The sequence below is a fragment of the Anthonomus grandis genome (genome assembly GCF_022605725.1).
Source record: "Anthonomus grandis grandis chromosome 1 unlocalized genomic scaffold, icAntGran1.3 Chromosome55, whole genome shotgun sequence".
NCBI classification, from domain to species: Eukaryota; Metazoa; Arthropoda; class Insecta; order Coleoptera; family Curculionidae; genus Anthonomus; species Anthonomus grandis.
Genome location: NW_026088430.1, coordinates 95,410 through 111,823, shown reverse-complemented (window position 1 = coordinate 111,823; position 16,414 = coordinate 95,410). Strand labels below are relative to the sequence as shown.

Sequence of the window (16,414 nt, the reverse complement as noted above, 5' to 3'; positions counted from 1 at the left end):
CTTATACGACTAGATCTCCTGGATTTCCTAATTTGAATCTATCAGCACTTTGATACTACATTGAACTGAATCTTTAATTCTGCATAATAAAATTCGACACAGTTTCTATATGGTATGTTATATCAACGAATCACCATTAAGTAAATTTACAACGATCCTAAGTTAAGAATTCTTTTTTTTTATATATTTAATAAATTCGTCCAATTCCGCGGTATAAATTGCTTATGTCAATAACCTCGCTTCTTTGCACATTACCAATATTTAAAATGTCAAAGCCATTTAACATTACAAATCGGATTAAAGGATTCACCTCCGGGTTATATTCGCTAATTACATTATCGATTTTTTTAAACCTGCATGCATTATTAAAAAAAAATTGAATTGAATATGCTACCTACTTATTAGTACAGCATGAGAAGTTACAAAACCGAAACGTTACAATAGACTTATATTGATGGTTAAATGTGAAAATTATGTAATCCTTTATTAAGGATTCGAATACCTTTTTGGGATTTTACGGCGTTTGTAAACATGACGTGTGACGATCCAACTGTCCGATAAGAGTATTTAACATTTAGGAAAATTATACAATAATATTGTTTGTAAAAGTAGGCATGTTATAACCGACTTGCAAAATATCAAATAAATTATAGAAAAAATTGAATTAGGGGAATTATTATAAGAAGGCTTTTCTGAGGCAAAGAACACTCCCTAAATGTTCAAAGCATTAGTAGAATTGAGAAAAAAAAGATCTAAAAAGTGCGGAATCCCATGGCAGAATGGCAATAGTGCAGTGGCGTACCGCGATCATATTTAAAAGTAAATATTTCTCAATATACACGTTAAATGGCACGTATAATGCACACGAGTGAAGAAGCAGAAGAAGAAAAACGAAAGTGAAGATGAGTCGACACACGGTAAACCAAACCCAAGGTAATTCGGATGCGACCTTGAAACCACTTTCGATGATGTTTCGTTGAACTCTGACATTCTTTAAATGTTGCTAATTTTATACCCGGTTAAGTTAAGTGGCTTCTAGTTAATCCGAAATAATGCTTGGTTTTTTTTTGTTAGAATATTTCAAAATTACAGTTCTTCTACTAAAGAAAACGTCATTAAATAATACCTGGATCACTAGGAGACGCTTATGTTACTAAACTAAAAAATACCAGGCCTGTCGGGGAATTGCTAAAATCTTTTTACTTGTGTTTGCTTTTTTGTTAGTAATTTTCACATGGACATTTAGGTAATGCCCTCAAAAGCCCACTTTTCACTTTCGTGAAATTGGACATCCTGGATATTGTCTTAACCTGAAACTTTCCTTTACACAGAATTCCGGCGCAAATTTCAATATTTACTTAAAAATCGTCTTAATCATTTGTTTGACCTAGTGACCCTAAAACTAAGAAAAATTTTTTAAGAGAAAAAACAAGTCAATCATTTGTTATTATTCGAATTTGAATGGTAGTGTCCGTTGGGATATTTGTAAATTCTCAAAAATGTACGTCATTGGTTTTCTGCACTTGCCATTCTGCATTCAGCACTCTTAAGATTCAATTCTTAACTAATTAATTTACTACCTACATATGGAAGCCGTGTTTGTATTAATTTTGGAAGAAAAAATTATGTTTTTAATAAATAATTAATTGTTTTTATGCACACATTTTGGCTAGAAAATTGCTTTTATTATTACAGGCAATTGAGTCGTGAAATCTTAGGAACTTCGTGACGTATTTCAGTACCAATGTTGTAAGAAAAATTAAATTTAACATATTTTTTTACTTCTTTATTAACTTAAAATTAAACAACAAAATCGGAAAACAATGACTTATTGAGGGGCAACTGGTAAATGGGCACCTTGTGGCTGGAAACCGTTCTCGTCAGCAACATATTGCACAGAGTATTGCTGACCGTCAGGTCCGGTGTATTGGAAGGAACCACGGACAGCGATAGCTTCGTTTTCAGATCCAGGGTTCACCAGTTGACCTTGTTCTTGGGCAGAGATGCCGTTGCTAGTTTCGTATCTAGTAAGTAAAATCTTGTTAGTAAATGATGGGTCATAATTTAAGAGCTAGTGCTCACCCATAGCTGAATTTGTCGACACCAATGTTGTCCAGTTCGTTCCTCAAAACTTGAGCATTAACGTCAGCTGGGTTCTGGGGAGCAGCTACAGCTACAGCTACGAGAGCAAATAAGGCAATTACCTAGAAACAAATAAATCGATTAATAATATTTCACAACTTTGTCACCATTTTACGAGTATGCTAATTGGCGTCTTTTTCTTCATAAACGATTATGAATAATGATATACAAATACTTAAAAATGGTTAAATCAATATTGCAAAATTTAAGTGGTATAATAAAGACTTACTACTTTCATGGTTGGGATTTGCTTGGATCTCTTAAGCTTCGAAGGTGAAGTGATAATTTCCAAAAATTTAGAATTGCTTTTATATATCCGTCCCTCCCACGATGAATTCATATTAGAAATAGTCGATTTTTTACCCTGACCTTTTGCAAAAATAATACAGGCCAATTAATGTCTTATGAATCTTAATTTTCAAGTTCTATTTTTAGGTTTATTGATTGAGAATTGTCACATGACGTTTCGATGGGGCTAAAAAGGTACAAATACCAGAATTAGCATCCTCAGGGATTCTAGAAGTAAGAAATTATATACTTGCAATCTGAATGGAGTTGTAGACTCATTCTTTTATATACTAAGTAAATATTTAAGTTAGACGCCACGAGGCATTAATTGACACAAATTAAAACACTGAAGAGCGATGACGTAAAAGTCAAGGTCAATTTTCGGTGGTAAAAGATTCCATATAAAAAGAATTTCGTTGATTAAAAAATTATCATTTCTCATTGGAAGAACCGCAGATCCACCAAACAACAAAAATGAAAGTAGTAAGTTCATAATTTAATAATAAATTTGTATTTGCATGCATTTTGCATATTATTAGCATTCACTAAGAATTTCTTTAATTATTTCTAGGTGATTGCCCTTTTTGCTCTCGTAGCCGTAGCTGTAGCTGCTCCCCAAAATCCAGCTGACGCTCAAGCTCAGGTATTGAGAAACGACTTGGACAATATTGGTGTTGACCAATTCAGCTATGGGTAAGCAGTAATCCTTATCTTGCGAACTCACATTGACTAACAAGAACTTCCTTAATAGATACGAAACTAGCAACGGAATCTCTGCCCAAGAACAAGGTCAACTCGTCAACGCTGGATCTGAAAACGAAGCTATCGCTGTCCGTGGTTCCTTCCAATACACCGGACCTGACGGTCAGCAATACTCGGTACAATATGTAGCTGACGAGAACGGTTTCCAGCCACAAGGTGCCCATTTACCAGTTGCCCCTCAATAAGTCATTGTTTTCCGATTTTGTTGTTTAATTTTAGGTTAATAAAGAGGTAAAAAAATATAAAAAATTTAATTTTTCTTACAACATTAGTACTGAAATACGTCACGAAGTTCCTAAGATTTCACGACTCGATTGCCTGGAATAAGGAAAGCATTTTTCTAACCAAAATGTTTGCATGAAAACTAAATCAATTATTCATTAAGTAAAAACATAATTTTTTTTTCCAAAATTAGTACAAAAACGGCTTCCAATCAAATGTAGGTAGTGAATTAATTAATTAGGAATTGAATGCAATATTTAATTTTAAGAGTGCTGAACGCCATAGCGAAATGGCCAGTACAGGAACCCAAGGAAACTACATTATCGTACAGTATTGAAAACTCTAACTCGTAGTCGGTCTAAATATTTAATAATAAAAGGAATCTCAGGCATTTGTGATTAATGACCGATGTAATTCGTATTAATGAGTCGACTTGCCCTCACGTTTTCATTATTACGCATTCATACGTTCCTCTGTGCAAAGACTCGTTGGTTGGACAGTCAATTTTACTTGGAATTTTACTGGAATACTATCCAGGCTATTTTTCCTTTAATTTAGTTCAAATTTTTATCTATAATGGTTTTTGTTGGACAGCTAATTAGACTTGGAGTCAAATACCTTGTGAAGTATACCCTGAATTATTGTGGGATGTTTGAACATCGTAGTACTTAAATAAATAGCAAAGAGGGTCCTAGTCGATCTTTTCTTTGGATAAAGCATTGGAATATTGAGGTTTTGTCTGGTATTATAAAGGGCTTGTTAGATTTATCGCTGGTAATATGCAATTTATATTTTTATAAGTTTCCAATATAATAAATAAATAGTACAACGTTGGTTCCCTTAAGGAAAAAAAGTTGTTGCTGCTTATTCGAACACTGTATCCAAAACTGCCTGCCTCAATTTCCTGGAATAAAAAGAGCATTTTTCCGGTTAAAATTTTGAATAACGTGTCCATGGCTCAACTACCTAGAAAATAACATCAAATATTTATTTAATAAATCAGCATTAATTATCGGCAACTTTTGATGAATAAAAGCTAAACTGTATCCATTAAATTGCAATCAAAATAATCAATTTTGGGATGTTTGACACTATTCTAAAAATACTAGACCTATTTAATAAATAAAACCTTTCTTTTTATTGACATTAGTGTTGTTGCATATTCGACCAAACCATCCCTCTCACACCGTCTTTAACTAAAATTTCATAACTCAATTGCCTGGAACAATAAAATAATTTTGCTGCCTAAAATTAATCCACCATTCAATTGCCTGTACTAATTTCTAAAGAATCAATGATGTTACTGCCTGAAATTATATAAATACAAATTGATGTAGTTTAAAGTTCAGGAAGATGAGTTCATAAAGCCTGAAAAGCTTCAGTAAATAAACAATTTTTTGATTTGTAGCTTCATTAAAAGAGAATTGCTGGAAATCTTCGGCAAAAGGGAAAAACTCCCGAATGGACGATGACCAAAAAAGCACTTGAAAATCAATTGGAAAAAATTAAATTTTGAAGAAAGCCATTGAAGAAAATGTTCTAGAATGCATGTGTTTTCTTTTACGTCAAGTACGTGAAGTATTTTTTTGTATATTCCAGGAATATTTGGAGAAGTTTCAATCTTAATCCAGAGATTTAAATTACAGTTTTTCATTTAATGCCAAGCCTTTTTTGTATCCTTATCGGTTCTATGGTCATTCTTCTATATACTTAAGTTATTTGGAGTTCTATCTAGAGGTCTAAGTTGAATAAATCCAGTCCAGTCAATTGATGTGATGACCTAATAGTATTACCTCAACTGCCTTGAAGAATCATCAAATTACCTTGAATGAAATAAATAATTTATTTATTTATTTCAGGCAGTCTATAAAGCAACAACTGCCTGGAATACACTTTTGAGGAGTACCTATACTTTGCTTCCAACTTTAATCATTTATAAGTCTTATGTATTATTGTACTTATATAGGTTTTTCGTTAGTTAGGATTTGACTTATAATGTTGCAGAACATTCGTGAGATATCCCAAGAACACTTGTGCCATTAAAACAGTCATTCGGTAATTAATAGTTGCGTAGAAATGCGCCTTAATAAAACCTTCTGTCAGTATTGTCAATGTGAAAAAAAAGTCAATAACATCGTATCTAGCTTGCAAAGTTGTGTGTTATTTGCTAAAACCAAACTAACTAAAATACTTATTTAATTAATTAATTTCTTGTACATAGAGTCATGTCGTCGAAGCCCATCAATCGCAGACAGAAATGGAGCCTCGAAAACATCAAGTTAGTAAAATCCTATTAGGCCCCAATCCTTCCACTATTTAACCCTATTATTTTAATTTTCTGATTTTGTTTTAGGACCAGACCTCCTGCAGAACCTTTACCTTCCCCACCAGCTTATTCTTCTGCAGCAATCAGTGTCAACACAGAAGTTTCCAAAAAAACTGATGTCTCTCGCCTAATAACCAAAAAATCATGGGACTTGGCTCTTGCTCCGATCAAGCAAGTTCCAATGAACCTTTTCATTTCTTACATGGCAGGAAACTCGATTTCAATATTCCCCATCATGATGGTCGGCATGTTACTGATGAGACCGGTACAAGCAATATGGGCCACGAAGAGTACTTTTAAGATGATGGAAACCTCGAATGCTATTTTGCAAATGATTGTTTATGTGTTTGGAAATTTGGTTAATATGGCTTTGGCACTTTATAAGTGTCATAGTATGGGTTTGTTGCCGACCCATGCCAGTGATTGGTTGGCTTTCGTCGAGCCACCTTTGAGGAATGAGTATTTGGGCGGAGGAGTTTTGTTGCATTAATTTTAAAACATTGTAAATACACTTATAGTTTATTTAAATAACTAAACAATAAAAATGAAGGTTTATTAGGATTTCCTATGCTTGTCGGCAAAGTCTTTTATTTTGTCCAAGAGGGCTTGTGGATCATCGACTCTGGGTACCTAAAAAAGAAGTATTTTGTAAGTAAGTTGGGCATATTACATCGGTGTTGATTACTTACATTATAATTCTGGCTTATGTAAATTCCTGCATAAACGCCAACAAAGAATGTGAACTAAAGAAAATATATATGTTACTAAATACAATTTATTTTAATTGCTATAGGCTTACCATCCCCCTCACCATATCTATGCTTTTATATAAATGATCTAATTGTAAAAGGGAATACACCAAACCCTGTAAAGTATTTGTTTTATTGGAACTAGTAAATTAAATAATGAAGGTTTATAGGAAAAATCTTTGTCAGCTGATTTCTGTCAATTAAAAGTTAGGTTAGGTATCTGTCAAATATGACAACCGTTTGACAGAAATCAATGTCAATTTTGACAATTTATTTTATTACATTTGTTTGGATTGTTAATTACTCTTGTGGTAAAAGTTTTTTCAGTTTTTACTAATTACTTGAATTAAAGCCTAAAAGCGCTTATTAGATACCGACTTCACTTTAGATTATCACCTGAAAAAATGGTTAGCATAACTTCCCCATCTGTGGACTTGAGCTCTTATCGAGACCAACATTTTAAGGTATGTTATTTTCAGTTTACTTAAACAGAATTTAGCCCATTTATTGCAAAAATCCGGTCATAAAACTCAAATCTAATTACAAGTAACGTATTGGCTTTTGGAAACTTTTCATGCAGTTCTGAAAACTTCCCTGTCCCATTGAACCCTTCTTCTACCAGGTTTGATGTCGATATATTAGACTATAGGTTTAAGCAACAAGGGATTATTAAACATAATTTTTGTGATTCAAAAAAAGGCAGTTAGATACCTATGTTCTGCTGGGTTAAGAGATTCTTGTAAACCTCTCTTTATATCTCAAAAAATCCTAACTCTTTTTTCTCTTTTTATCTTAGAAACAGCTACTCTTATTCATAAATGTCCTAAACCTCCCTCTAACACTGGTCATATGACTGGCCAGGTTAACGATTTTCCCTTACCAATCCCTACATCCTCCCTCACGAAGAACTCACTTATATACCTCAGCAAAAAAATTTACAACCATGTTCCTCTATGTATCAGACAAATTTTAGAAGTTAAGAGATTCAAAAAGGAATTAAAATCACTTTTATTATCCAGGGCATATTATAGCCTTGACAATTTTTTTAATGATACCTTTTAACCTGTGCTCTGACATCATTTTAGTGTTTTAGTTTTGTTTCCTGTTAAATAATGTAATTTACTTCTTCTAAATTCTGTTTTATTGACAGCTTTACTTATTTTTTAATGAAATTTATCAAAAAGATGCTTTTTTTTCTCAATCTGTTTTGTTATGATTAATTTTGGTAATGTGTGTAAATTTTATGGTAAAGTGTTTTAGAAGTTATGTTTGTTTGAAATTTAAAGTGAATTTGGAATTTTTTAGTTTTTAGGATGCTTGTACACAAGATTTTGTTGTCTTACGTAATATAGCACATTTTCTTTCTTCTTTCTTTCTTTCTATATTTATTTATTTATACTCCATTCAAAATTTAAATAAATGTACTTTATATATTATATCTAACACTAGTTATTGTATAAGAAAGAAGTAACATAAAAAACAAACTGTACAAATAACATTTAAAAATAAAAATTATAAAGAGGAAGATCACAGAGCAGCAGGTGTTTGTTATCGATGTATTAAGCACTACTTGTTTAAGGCATACTATATTTCTATTAAAGATATCTACATCATAGCTTTGGATCATTTTGTTGCATTTGTTTAATATGTTATTAAGAGGTGAACAGCTTGCTAGAACTACTTTAAATGGGCTGAACTTTACAAAGATCTGCTAGTTTAAGAATCAACTTTATAAGAAAAGTATTAATTTACCTTGTTTTTAATCCGGAGCTAAATCATGGTTAAAAAAGCTAACTTTAGAGACATTAAACTTAGTTTTATTAATTAAGTGTTGATCAGAACACTTTAGAAGGTGCCCTTTTAGAAAATCTTTTCAATATCTTTTTTTTATAGGGTACAAGGGCCGAACAAGACAAACTATTGAAATTATCAACAACCCTATATGTGGGAAATTTGTCATTTTACACTACAGAAGAACAGATCTACGAATTGTTCTCCAAATGTGGAGAAGTTCGCAGGATTATTATGGGTTTAGATAAGTACAAGAAAACCCCTTGTGGCTTCTGTTTTGTAGAGTATTATACAAGACTTGACGCTGAGAACTGTTTAAGGTATAGACAACATAGAGAATCATATATTAAGCATTTATGAAATGATTTCTTAGGTACATAAATGGAACCAGACTGGATGATAGGATTGTCCGCACTGACTGGGACGCAGGATTTATCGAAGGAAGACAGTATGGAAGAGGGAAAACTGGAGGACAGGTAAATTTTAATCAATTTCTTGGTTTTTTTTTTACTTAAAGAGAACTCTTGTAGGTTCGTGATGAATACAGAACTGACTATGACGCAGGCAGAGGAGGTTACGGTAAATTAATTCAACAAAAAATCGGTACAGAAGTACCAGGTTTTCTTCGATAATCATAGAATGATTTTTAATTTTTTATTAAGAAATAAGGTTTTATCAGATTCTAGATTGTATTTTATTTGTAAGGAGTAATTGGTAAGTTTTTCTAATAATATGTGAAATAAATAATGTAGATATAGTTAAAGGGTTTTATTTTATCTCATAATACAATACAATAAACACTTAAAAGTCAAAGTACATTTTATATTCTATTATCTAAGGGTTCTGCTGCTGGATAAGGATACGTGGGATGTTTGTTCAAAGGTTCTGCTGCCGGATAAGGACCTTGTGGTACTTCAACCTTGAGTTTTTGTGGTTTAAGTTCAGTTTTTGGTTCTGAAGGAGGATATGGTCCTTGTGGGGTTTCAACCTTGGGTTCTGGAGCTGGATAAGGTCCTTGAGGTATTTCGGTTTTTGGCTCTGCAGCAGGATACAGTCCTTGTGGTGTTTCAACCTTCGACTCTGGAGCTGGATAAGGTCCCTGCGGTATTTCAGTCTTCGGATCTGCAGCAGGATAAGGTCCCTCTGAAGTAACTTCGATTTTTGGCTCTGAAGGAGGATATGGTCCTTGTGCTATTTCAACCTTGGGTGCTTGGACAGAAATGGGTTTCTGTGGATAAGGTTCTTGTGGTATTTCCCAAGTAGGATATGTTCCCTGTACTGGTTCTTTTGGAAGATTCAGACTGTCCGGAGTAAAAAGTTCAGTCTGATAAGATGGGGGTTTAAAAGGTTGTTGAATTCCGGGTACTGGAATTATGAACTTTGGTTCTGCAGTGGGATAGGGCCATGTTGATGGACCAGGGTAGTCTGCAAGTATTGTGCCTACTGTTGATAAAATTACCAAGGTGTAAAACATCTGAAAAAAAAATTAATATGGTGTAGAATTGTAATTAGAGTGGCATATTTTGTCTGAGAAAAAAATTATATTATTATTGGAATTTAATTGGTTTTAAGTAATTAATAATAGAAGTTTTTGTCTTTGTTAGTGCATTTTCTTGAATTATTTTTATTATTACCCCAAATGTTCCCATAACCCAAATACATAGAAGTTGTAAAAGGATATCTAGGGGTTCGTAGTCAAATATCGAAAAATACTAAATAACTTAATTGGTGTTTTTATAAATTGTGTCACATCTATATAGGACTTTCATGATATTCTTTGCAAACAATAAATATAAAATATACATAATTTCCTTATAGAAATAAACAAATATATGTTCTTACCATTTTCTTTTAATATTAAAACGTGCAATTTACAACTCTATACTGACTTTCTAGTACATACCCGATATGTATTTATATAATTCCGAGCCATAGTAGCGAAATTCTTAAAGAAGTACCTTTTAATTACCCGCACTTTTTCATTAATAAAGTCGTTTTGAAAACCTGTAGGGTTTTTTCAATGAATTTGCATTAAGAAGAATTTCAGGTAATTTGAAAGGAATGTGGTGTATATTTATGTGAAAACTTATATAAAAGAAGACTCTATGAAAGTTAAATATACATTTTGTTCGTATCAAAATTCTCTACAATTTTTGCTCGAGTGATATTTACAAACAATTTCTCTCTTATGCCAATTATTCAATATAATTTGACATAATAAAGTTTGGACAACTCATTTCTGTTTTCCAGGTTCTTGTAACACTCAAAAAAAGTACCTAATGTGAAAACCTATACAAACGCAAAAAATGGTATAGACATTAAAACATGAATCTAGTATTATCTACTAAAGGCATAAAAATACTATATAATTTTAAATTTAATATTTATTCTCATCAAGTTGTTAAAGAGTCTGACACCCATCAAATCAGGCCTACACTAAAACTTCTTCAGTCTGCTATAGGGTATAATTAAATTGAACCTTCCTCTAGTGTTGTGATTATGGACGTTCTCATAAGTTTTGAATTTATCCCTATTATTTTTTATATACAAGGGAAGTTCCAAGATACATGCACAAAAAAAATGCACACTTTACTGAGTAAAATAGCAAAATTGGCAGTTCTCAAGGTTTCCTGAGATACACATTGCACTAGAAGGATTATGCATGGTTTTTCCTATCAGATTTGTTAACTTCAACTATTCCTCAACATCTTATATTAGTAAGAATGGTATACACAATTCATTATAATAGAAATATAAGAAAATAAAAGTATTGTTCATTTAAAATCGAAATATAGTCTAGTAGTAGTATAGCAACTTATTTATGGACGCAAATCTATGGCCTAATGGTGTACAACATCCTTAGGTATATTACTTTCTTCCAAGCACTTGGAGTTGAACTCTTCTTAAAGGGTAGATCCAGAAATCAGGTTTAAAGCGCACAAAACTATAGAGAAGTGACTGCCTGGACTAAATCATTGCTTAATTCCAGGCAGTTGGGATTGACTTGTAATTTGAGAGTAAGAAACGTTCAGAAATCATGCTACTAGATTACTTATTAAAGGCACTTGTGCTCAGATGTATTTTAAAGATAAAAAAAGGTGCCTGGAATAAATTGTTTATTTCTTCGAAGCACATGAGGTTGAACTTTTCTTAGAGGGTAGCAATGATCTAGAAATTTGGTTAAAAGGGCACAGAACTTTAGGGCAGTGACTGCCTGGACTAAATCATTGCTTAATTTTAGACAGATGGGGTTGAGTTGTGTATTCTTCAAGCAATTTATCTCATATGCATTGAAATATTTTATCCTATTTATCTTATTATTGTTCTCTTGAGTTTATTAGTATCTTTTTTGTGAGGTGAAAGTAAAAGGGAGATTGCGTTGAATAGTACTCAAAGAATGAATACTCTAACATTCTTTTATTTTGATTTGTTGTTAGAGCTCAATTACACTCACAATGCCTTGATCGACATCTCTTCTTGAATGAGTTTCGTCAATGGCTTTTCTCTTATTTCGCACAGGTTGACTGATGTCCTGGTCTTTAACAAATAGAAAATAATGATGATTAAGAATTCAAGGGATAACCTTAGTTAGTTTTTTCAATTTTATTTATAAAATAGAACACAATGTGTCAAGATAAACAACCATTTAAGCCTAGCTGTCTAATGGGGTTTGCTTATTGGTCTATTTTTTATAGGCCTAATTGTCTCTAAAAAAACCTGGTCAGAAGTTGCTAATATAACATGGAAAGTGCACTATCAACACTTTTTGACCCTAAATGCAAACAAAACGGTCTTTTTTAATTTTTCTGTTGGTAAGGTTAGTGAATTACCAGTCAGTCGGTTAAAGGTTTATGATTGCGAATGTTCCTTGGAAATTAAATGTTGATGTATGATGATCAGGTATCTTTGAATAACACTTTTATCACCATGCATCTTAGCCACTGTAGAATCCATCCTAAATTATTGTATTTTGGTATGGGGAGCATCATTTTGTCCTGAAACCACTAATTATAGCCCAATAATAAATATTGAATATAATACAAAAAAAAAAAATTCGACTACTGAGCTCGTTAAAATTAACATTAAATATTTTAAATTAAATTGAAATCTGTCACATCTAAAAAAATTCTTAATAAAATAACATATTCCTGTTAAACCTAAATTTACTTTCATTCACTTGACTGCCTTGAGATATTCCCTTCAATATAGATACTTTCAAAAACTACCCAATTTAGATCCCATTAAAGAAAAATTAGCATTACGGACATGTATTAATATATATAAAGAGATAGGCTCATTAGTCCACTCATAAATTAAAAGTTCTTTGTCACAGCAACATGAAACGCGTAAGTATCTACTTTAGATTATTCTTATATACCATCTTTAATATCTGTTCTCTATAATTTTCACTTGTGACTAATTGATTATCTAAATCCCAAGAATTAGAGAATTCTTAAAATAAGCGACTAGTAATAACGTTTTCCATTTTAGCTACTAATCATCGGCTTCAGTCTGGCAATATGCCATGGACTTCCGACCCCAGATGCATTCGTACCTCACTCGGAATACGGAGTACCAAGAGCGGTTCTTCCAGCACAAATAGCATCTTTTCCATACCCTGGAAAACTTGCGGACACTCCAAGGGTCGTTGTTCCTGTAGAAACATATGGTGCTCCTCCAAAAAATGAATATGGTGTTCCTTCAGAAGCTCCTAAAACTGTCCTTACTAACTACGAGTACGTTATTCCTCACGTAGAGACTGCTCCAGTAGTATCTGCTCCAGCAGACACTTATGGTTCACCTAATGAGGAAAACAGAATTCTCCCAGTAGTTCCGGCTAACGAATACGGTGGTCCAGTTGAAACTTATGGGACCCCAACTGGTGAATATGGTGCTCCCCAAGTAAGGGTTGCTGTCCCAGCAGAAACATATGGTTCTCCTGCTCAAGAACAAAATGTTCTTCCAGAAATTCCTGCTAACCAATATGGTGCGCCAGTTGAAACCTACGGTACTCCCTCATCAGAGGCCCCCAAAGCTGTCGTCTCCACTTACGAGTATGTTATTCCTCATGTAGAGGTAGCTCCAGCAGTTATTGCCCCGGCAGAAACTTATGGGTCTCCTGCTCCGAACAATAACTTGCTCCCAGAAGCTCCAGTTAATCAATATGGTGTCCCAGTTGATACTTATGGGACCCCAACTGGTGAATATGGAATTCCCCAAGTGAAGATTGCTGCCCCAGCAGCAACATATGGTTCTCCTGCTCAGGATAATAACAATGTTCTCCCACAATCTCCCGTTAACGAATATGGTGCCCCAGTAGAAACTTACGGCACCCCTGCTGCTGAATATGGTGCTCCAGAAGCTCCAAAACCCGTCGTCTCCAATTACGAGTACGTTATTCCTCACGTAGAAGTTGCTGCTCCAGCAAAAGCTTATGGCGCCCCTGCTCAAGAAACGAGAGTTCTCCCAGTAGCTCCTGCCAACGAATATGGTGCCCCAGTAGAAACTTATGGGACTCCGACTGCTCAATATGGTGCGCCCCACGTAGAGGCTTCGGCCCCGGCTGAAACATATGGTTCTCCCTCTCAAGAGCAGAATGGGCTCCCAGAAGTCCCGGCTAACGAATATGGTGCCCCAGTAGAAACATACGGAACTCCCGCTGCTGAATATGGTGCCCCAGAAGCTCCCAAAGCTGTCGTCTCCAATTACGAGTACGTTATTCCGCACGTAGAAGTTACTACTCCGGCAGAAGCATATGGTTCTCCTGCTCAAGAGAAGAATGTTCTCCCAGAAGCTCCAGTTAATCAATTTGGAACTCCTGCTGAATATGGTGTTCCGTCAAAAGCTCTTGGTATTCCTGGCATAGTAGTTGCTCCAGTAGCTGCTCCTGGAGTTCCAGTGGTGCCGCATAGTACCTATGGCGTGCCCGCTCAATATAGGAGTTAATTATTATGATTTGCATATTGTAAATTTATTTATGACGAGTAAATGAAGTAAACAAAAGTTTGTAACGAATTTTCCTGTCATAGTGTATTTTCCAGACCTTTTTCGTCCTTTTTTTCTCACCCTAATTAATTACACAATCTTCGCATATTCATAATTAAGGCACCTTAAAAAAAGGGCCTAAGTGATGATATTTTTGAAACAAACGGGAAATCATGGAGTGCAAATGATTTGATTCTTTGCGGATGATACAATGACAATGTTTGAACCTGACTCAGCGGTAAGTACGGATGTGGAAAAAGTGCATTTGATGAAGATTAGTTTAAATTCTGAAAAAAAAAACCAAATTAAAAGAAGATAAATATGTACCTAATTTAATTCACAACTATGTTTTGAAACAGAATTCTGATTTTATTAGCTCCTACTTGGTCAAAAACTCAGTAACCTTCTTAATAAAATGCTAATACCAGATAATGTATTTTTATTTTCTCTAGATAATAAACAACTTCTTCCAAGCATCCCATCAAGTGCATGCACTTTAGTTGATAATCTTTAAAAAAAATCAGACTTATCACAAATTGTAACACAGAATTGGAAAATAACCAATCCTAAAGCAATGTTTTAGTACAGGCAGTCCGTTTTATTCCCTCTTAAGCTGATTTCTGAATTATTATTATTGCTACCCTTAAAGAAAAATTCAACCCCGAGTCCCTGGATAAAAATTAAATTTCATTCCAGGCACCCTTTGTTAATTTAATATTTCATCCAGAAAGTTATCGAAGAAACCTAGGCATTAAGAAACTAGTTCCGAGATAAAGTAGCTGGTTTGTTTATCCCGTACATTAAGATATCTATGCTAATTTTCAGGCAGTGCAATATTTTTTTCTTTTGAAATGAAATCCTGAATAATATTAAATTTTTCCGGGCACTTTTCTGGAAGAATATTTATTTTTCTTCCAGGCAGTTGAACAAGAAATTTGAAGGCCTTCTTGGACTATTTTAACCTCAATTTTACCGGAAATATTTCTTTTTGTACCACTGCCTGCATGTCGCTTATGGATAATTCCCGTAAAATATGCAAATATGCATTTTTCCAGGTACTTTCATTGGTATTAAGCTGCCTGGAAGAATGTTTTTTCTCTTCTAGGCAATTGAACAAGAAGGACCTTTATGACCTATTTAAGATTTGTTCTTATACCGATATTGTTTATCGCCATTTCTTAGTATACTTAATACAACGTCATATATGTTAATAATATAAAAAAAATATTTATTTGCTTATTACCGTGTATAAGTCCGACTACTTTTAAATAAATAAAAAGTGACTATTTGGTTTTGAGTCACCCGTTTTTTTATAAAGGCATTTTTTATAACGTCAAAACTTTGACGATCTATCACGGCTAAAAGAAGACGATTTGGTAAAGGATATGCATATATTCGGATTGTTCAAAGTCTTTTGAATATTTCCATATTAATTCTTGGAAGTATTGAGCTATATTAAGCATGTTATCAATGAAATTAGGAAGCAAGTCCGAGCCGATTCATCAACTTCGACGCCATGTTGCCAAAAATAACGCATAGACGCCAAATCGACCATTTTTAGACGATGTTTTAGGATATAAAAAAAGGTTTTCACCTTATGATTTGTACATAGAAAAATATTAGAAAGCTTCAGGAACGGTTTGAGATCAATCCTGACCCGATTCAAATCGGTTTTAGTAGTTAAATTTCGATTATAAAAAGGGTCTTTTTTTTTGAGAAAATTCCCGGTTACGTCGCCACGGAGACGCGGCCATAGGTTGCCTTGAGAATCCTCAGTGTGTATTTTTTTTGATAATAAAATTACTTTTATCGTACTTATAAAAACGGTAAAATAATGAAATTTTGGTATGTTATAGTAAAATGAATGGCGCATTTGCTCGATTGGTTTTGGTTTTTCTGTGATACACAGGGTGCTCACAATTAATTTTTAAAGTTAAAAAATGTTCAAAAATTCGTAACTCGAAAACGGTTTTATTTAAAAATTACGGTTAATATTGCAAAGTATTTTTCTCATTATGCACTATAAGCCATAGGTGGTGCCACTAAAAATGTATTAGAAATAGAAAAAAAAAGTGCCAAAAAGGGTATTTTCAAATGAACAGTGCTCATTCTGTATAAATCATAGCATTAGCTTTGAACGCTGTTTTAT

The 16,414-nt window shown here is 33.6% G+C and overlaps 5 protein-coding genes and 1 long non-coding RNA gene across 6 annotated transcripts; 4 read left to right on the top strand and 2 right to left on the bottom strand.

Annotated features, from left to right (window-relative positions):
• Positions 1–1,771: 1,771 nt before the first annotated feature.
• LOC126749429 (flexible cuticle protein 12-like) lies at positions 1,772–2,538 on the bottom strand. Its single transcript, XM_050459123.1, has 3 exons — positions 2,372–2,538; positions 2,083–2,204; positions 1,772–2,024 (listed from the first exon to the last, which is right to left on the bottom strand). The coding sequence occupies exons 1-3, from the start codon at positions 2,480–2,482 to the stop codon at positions 1,829–1,831; spliced, it is 429 nt and encodes a 142-aa protein (XP_050315080.1). The 5' UTR covers positions 2,483–2,538; the 3' UTR covers positions 1,772–1,828.
• A 219-nt stretch (positions 2,539–2,757) lies between these two features.
• On the top strand, positions 2,758–3,441 carry LOC126749430 (flexible cuticle protein 12-like). The gene is made up of 3 exons (XM_050459124.1): positions 2,758–2,913; positions 3,002–3,123; positions 3,182–3,441. The coding sequence occupies exons 1-3, from the start codon at positions 2,905–2,907 to the stop codon at positions 3,375–3,377; spliced, it is 327 nt and encodes a 108-aa protein (XP_050315081.1). The 5' UTR covers positions 2,758–2,904; the 3' UTR covers positions 3,378–3,441.
• A 2,092-nt stretch (positions 3,442–5,533) lies between these two features.
• LOC126749426 (ER membrane protein complex subunit 4-like) lies at positions 5,534–6,301 on the top strand. The gene is made up of 2 exons (XM_050459121.1): positions 5,534–5,692; positions 5,768–6,301. Exons 1-2 carry the CDS (start codon positions 5,640–5,642, stop codon positions 6,228–6,230), a joined length of 516 nt encoding a protein of 171 aa, XP_050315078.1. The 5' UTR covers positions 5,534–5,639; the 3' UTR covers positions 6,231–6,301.
• LOC126749432 (uncharacterized) lies at positions 6,248–6,704 on the bottom strand. The gene is made up of 3 exons (XR_007665057.1): positions 6,540–6,704; positions 6,430–6,483; positions 6,248–6,370 (listed from the first exon to the last, which is right to left on the bottom strand). It is a non-coding gene; the product is annotated as an uncharacterized LOC126749432 (long non-coding RNA).
• A 54-nt stretch (positions 6,705–6,758) lies between these two features.
• LOC126749428 (nuclear cap-binding protein subunit 2-like) lies at positions 6,759–9,037 on the top strand. The gene is made up of 4 exons (XM_050459122.1): positions 6,759–6,953; positions 8,383–8,600; positions 8,654–8,756; positions 8,811–9,037. Exons 1-4 carry the CDS (start codon positions 6,894–6,896, stop codon positions 8,910–8,912), a joined length of 483 nt encoding a protein of 160 aa, XP_050315079.1. The 5' UTR covers positions 6,759–6,893; the 3' UTR covers positions 8,913–9,037.
• Positions 9,038–12,573: 3,536 nt separating this feature from the next.
• LOC126749440 (pro-resilin-like) lies at positions 12,574–14,226 on the top strand. Its single transcript, XM_050459135.1, has 2 exons — positions 12,574–12,626; positions 12,772–14,226. The coding sequence occupies exons 1-2, from the start codon at positions 12,618–12,620 to the stop codon at positions 14,224–14,226; spliced, it is 1,464 nt and encodes a 487-aa protein (XP_050315092.1). The 5' UTR covers positions 12,574–12,617.
• Positions 14,227–16,414: the final 2,188 nt, after the last annotated feature.

Excerpts from the sequence above, each read along its gene's own strand:
- LOC126749429 (XM_050459123.1), bottom strand. The coding sequence starts at position 2,482 with ATGAATTCATCGTGGGAGGGACGGATATATAAAAGCAATTCTAAATTT. Across the intron at positions 2,205-2,371 it reads AAATCCCAACCATGAAAGTA|GTAATTGCCTTATTTGCTCT; the intron begins GTAAGTCTTTAT and ends ATTTGTTTCTAG. Across the intron at positions 2,025-2,082 it reads GTCGACAAATTCAGCTATGG|ATACGAAACTAGCAACGGCA; the intron begins GTGAGCACTAGC and ends TTTACTTACTAG.
- LOC126749430 (XM_050459124.1), top strand. Across the intron at positions 3,124-3,181 it reads GTTGACCAATTCAGCTATGG|ATACGAAACTAGCAACGGAA; the intron begins GTAAGCAGTAAT and ends CTTCCTTAATAG.
- LOC126749426 (XM_050459121.1), top strand. The coding sequence starts at position 5,640 with ATGTCGTCGAAGCCCATCAATCGCAGACAGAAATGGAGCCTCGAAAAC. Across the intron at positions 5,693-5,767 it reads TGGAGCCTCGAAAACATCAA|GACCAGACCTCCTGCAGAAC; the intron begins GTTAGTAAAATC and ends ATTTTGTTTTAG.
- LOC126749428 (XM_050459122.1), top strand. The coding sequence starts at position 6,894 with ATGGTTAGCATAACTTCCCCATCTGTGGACTTGAGCTCTTATCGAGAC. Across the intron at positions 6,954-8,382 it reads ATCGAGACCAACATTTTAAG|GGTACAAGGGCCGAACAAGA; the intron begins GTATGTTATTTT and ends TTTTTTTTATAG. Across the intron at positions 8,601-8,653 it reads GACGCTGAGAACTGTTTAAG|GTACATAAATGGAACCAGAC; the intron begins GTATAGACAACA and ends ATGATTTCTTAG.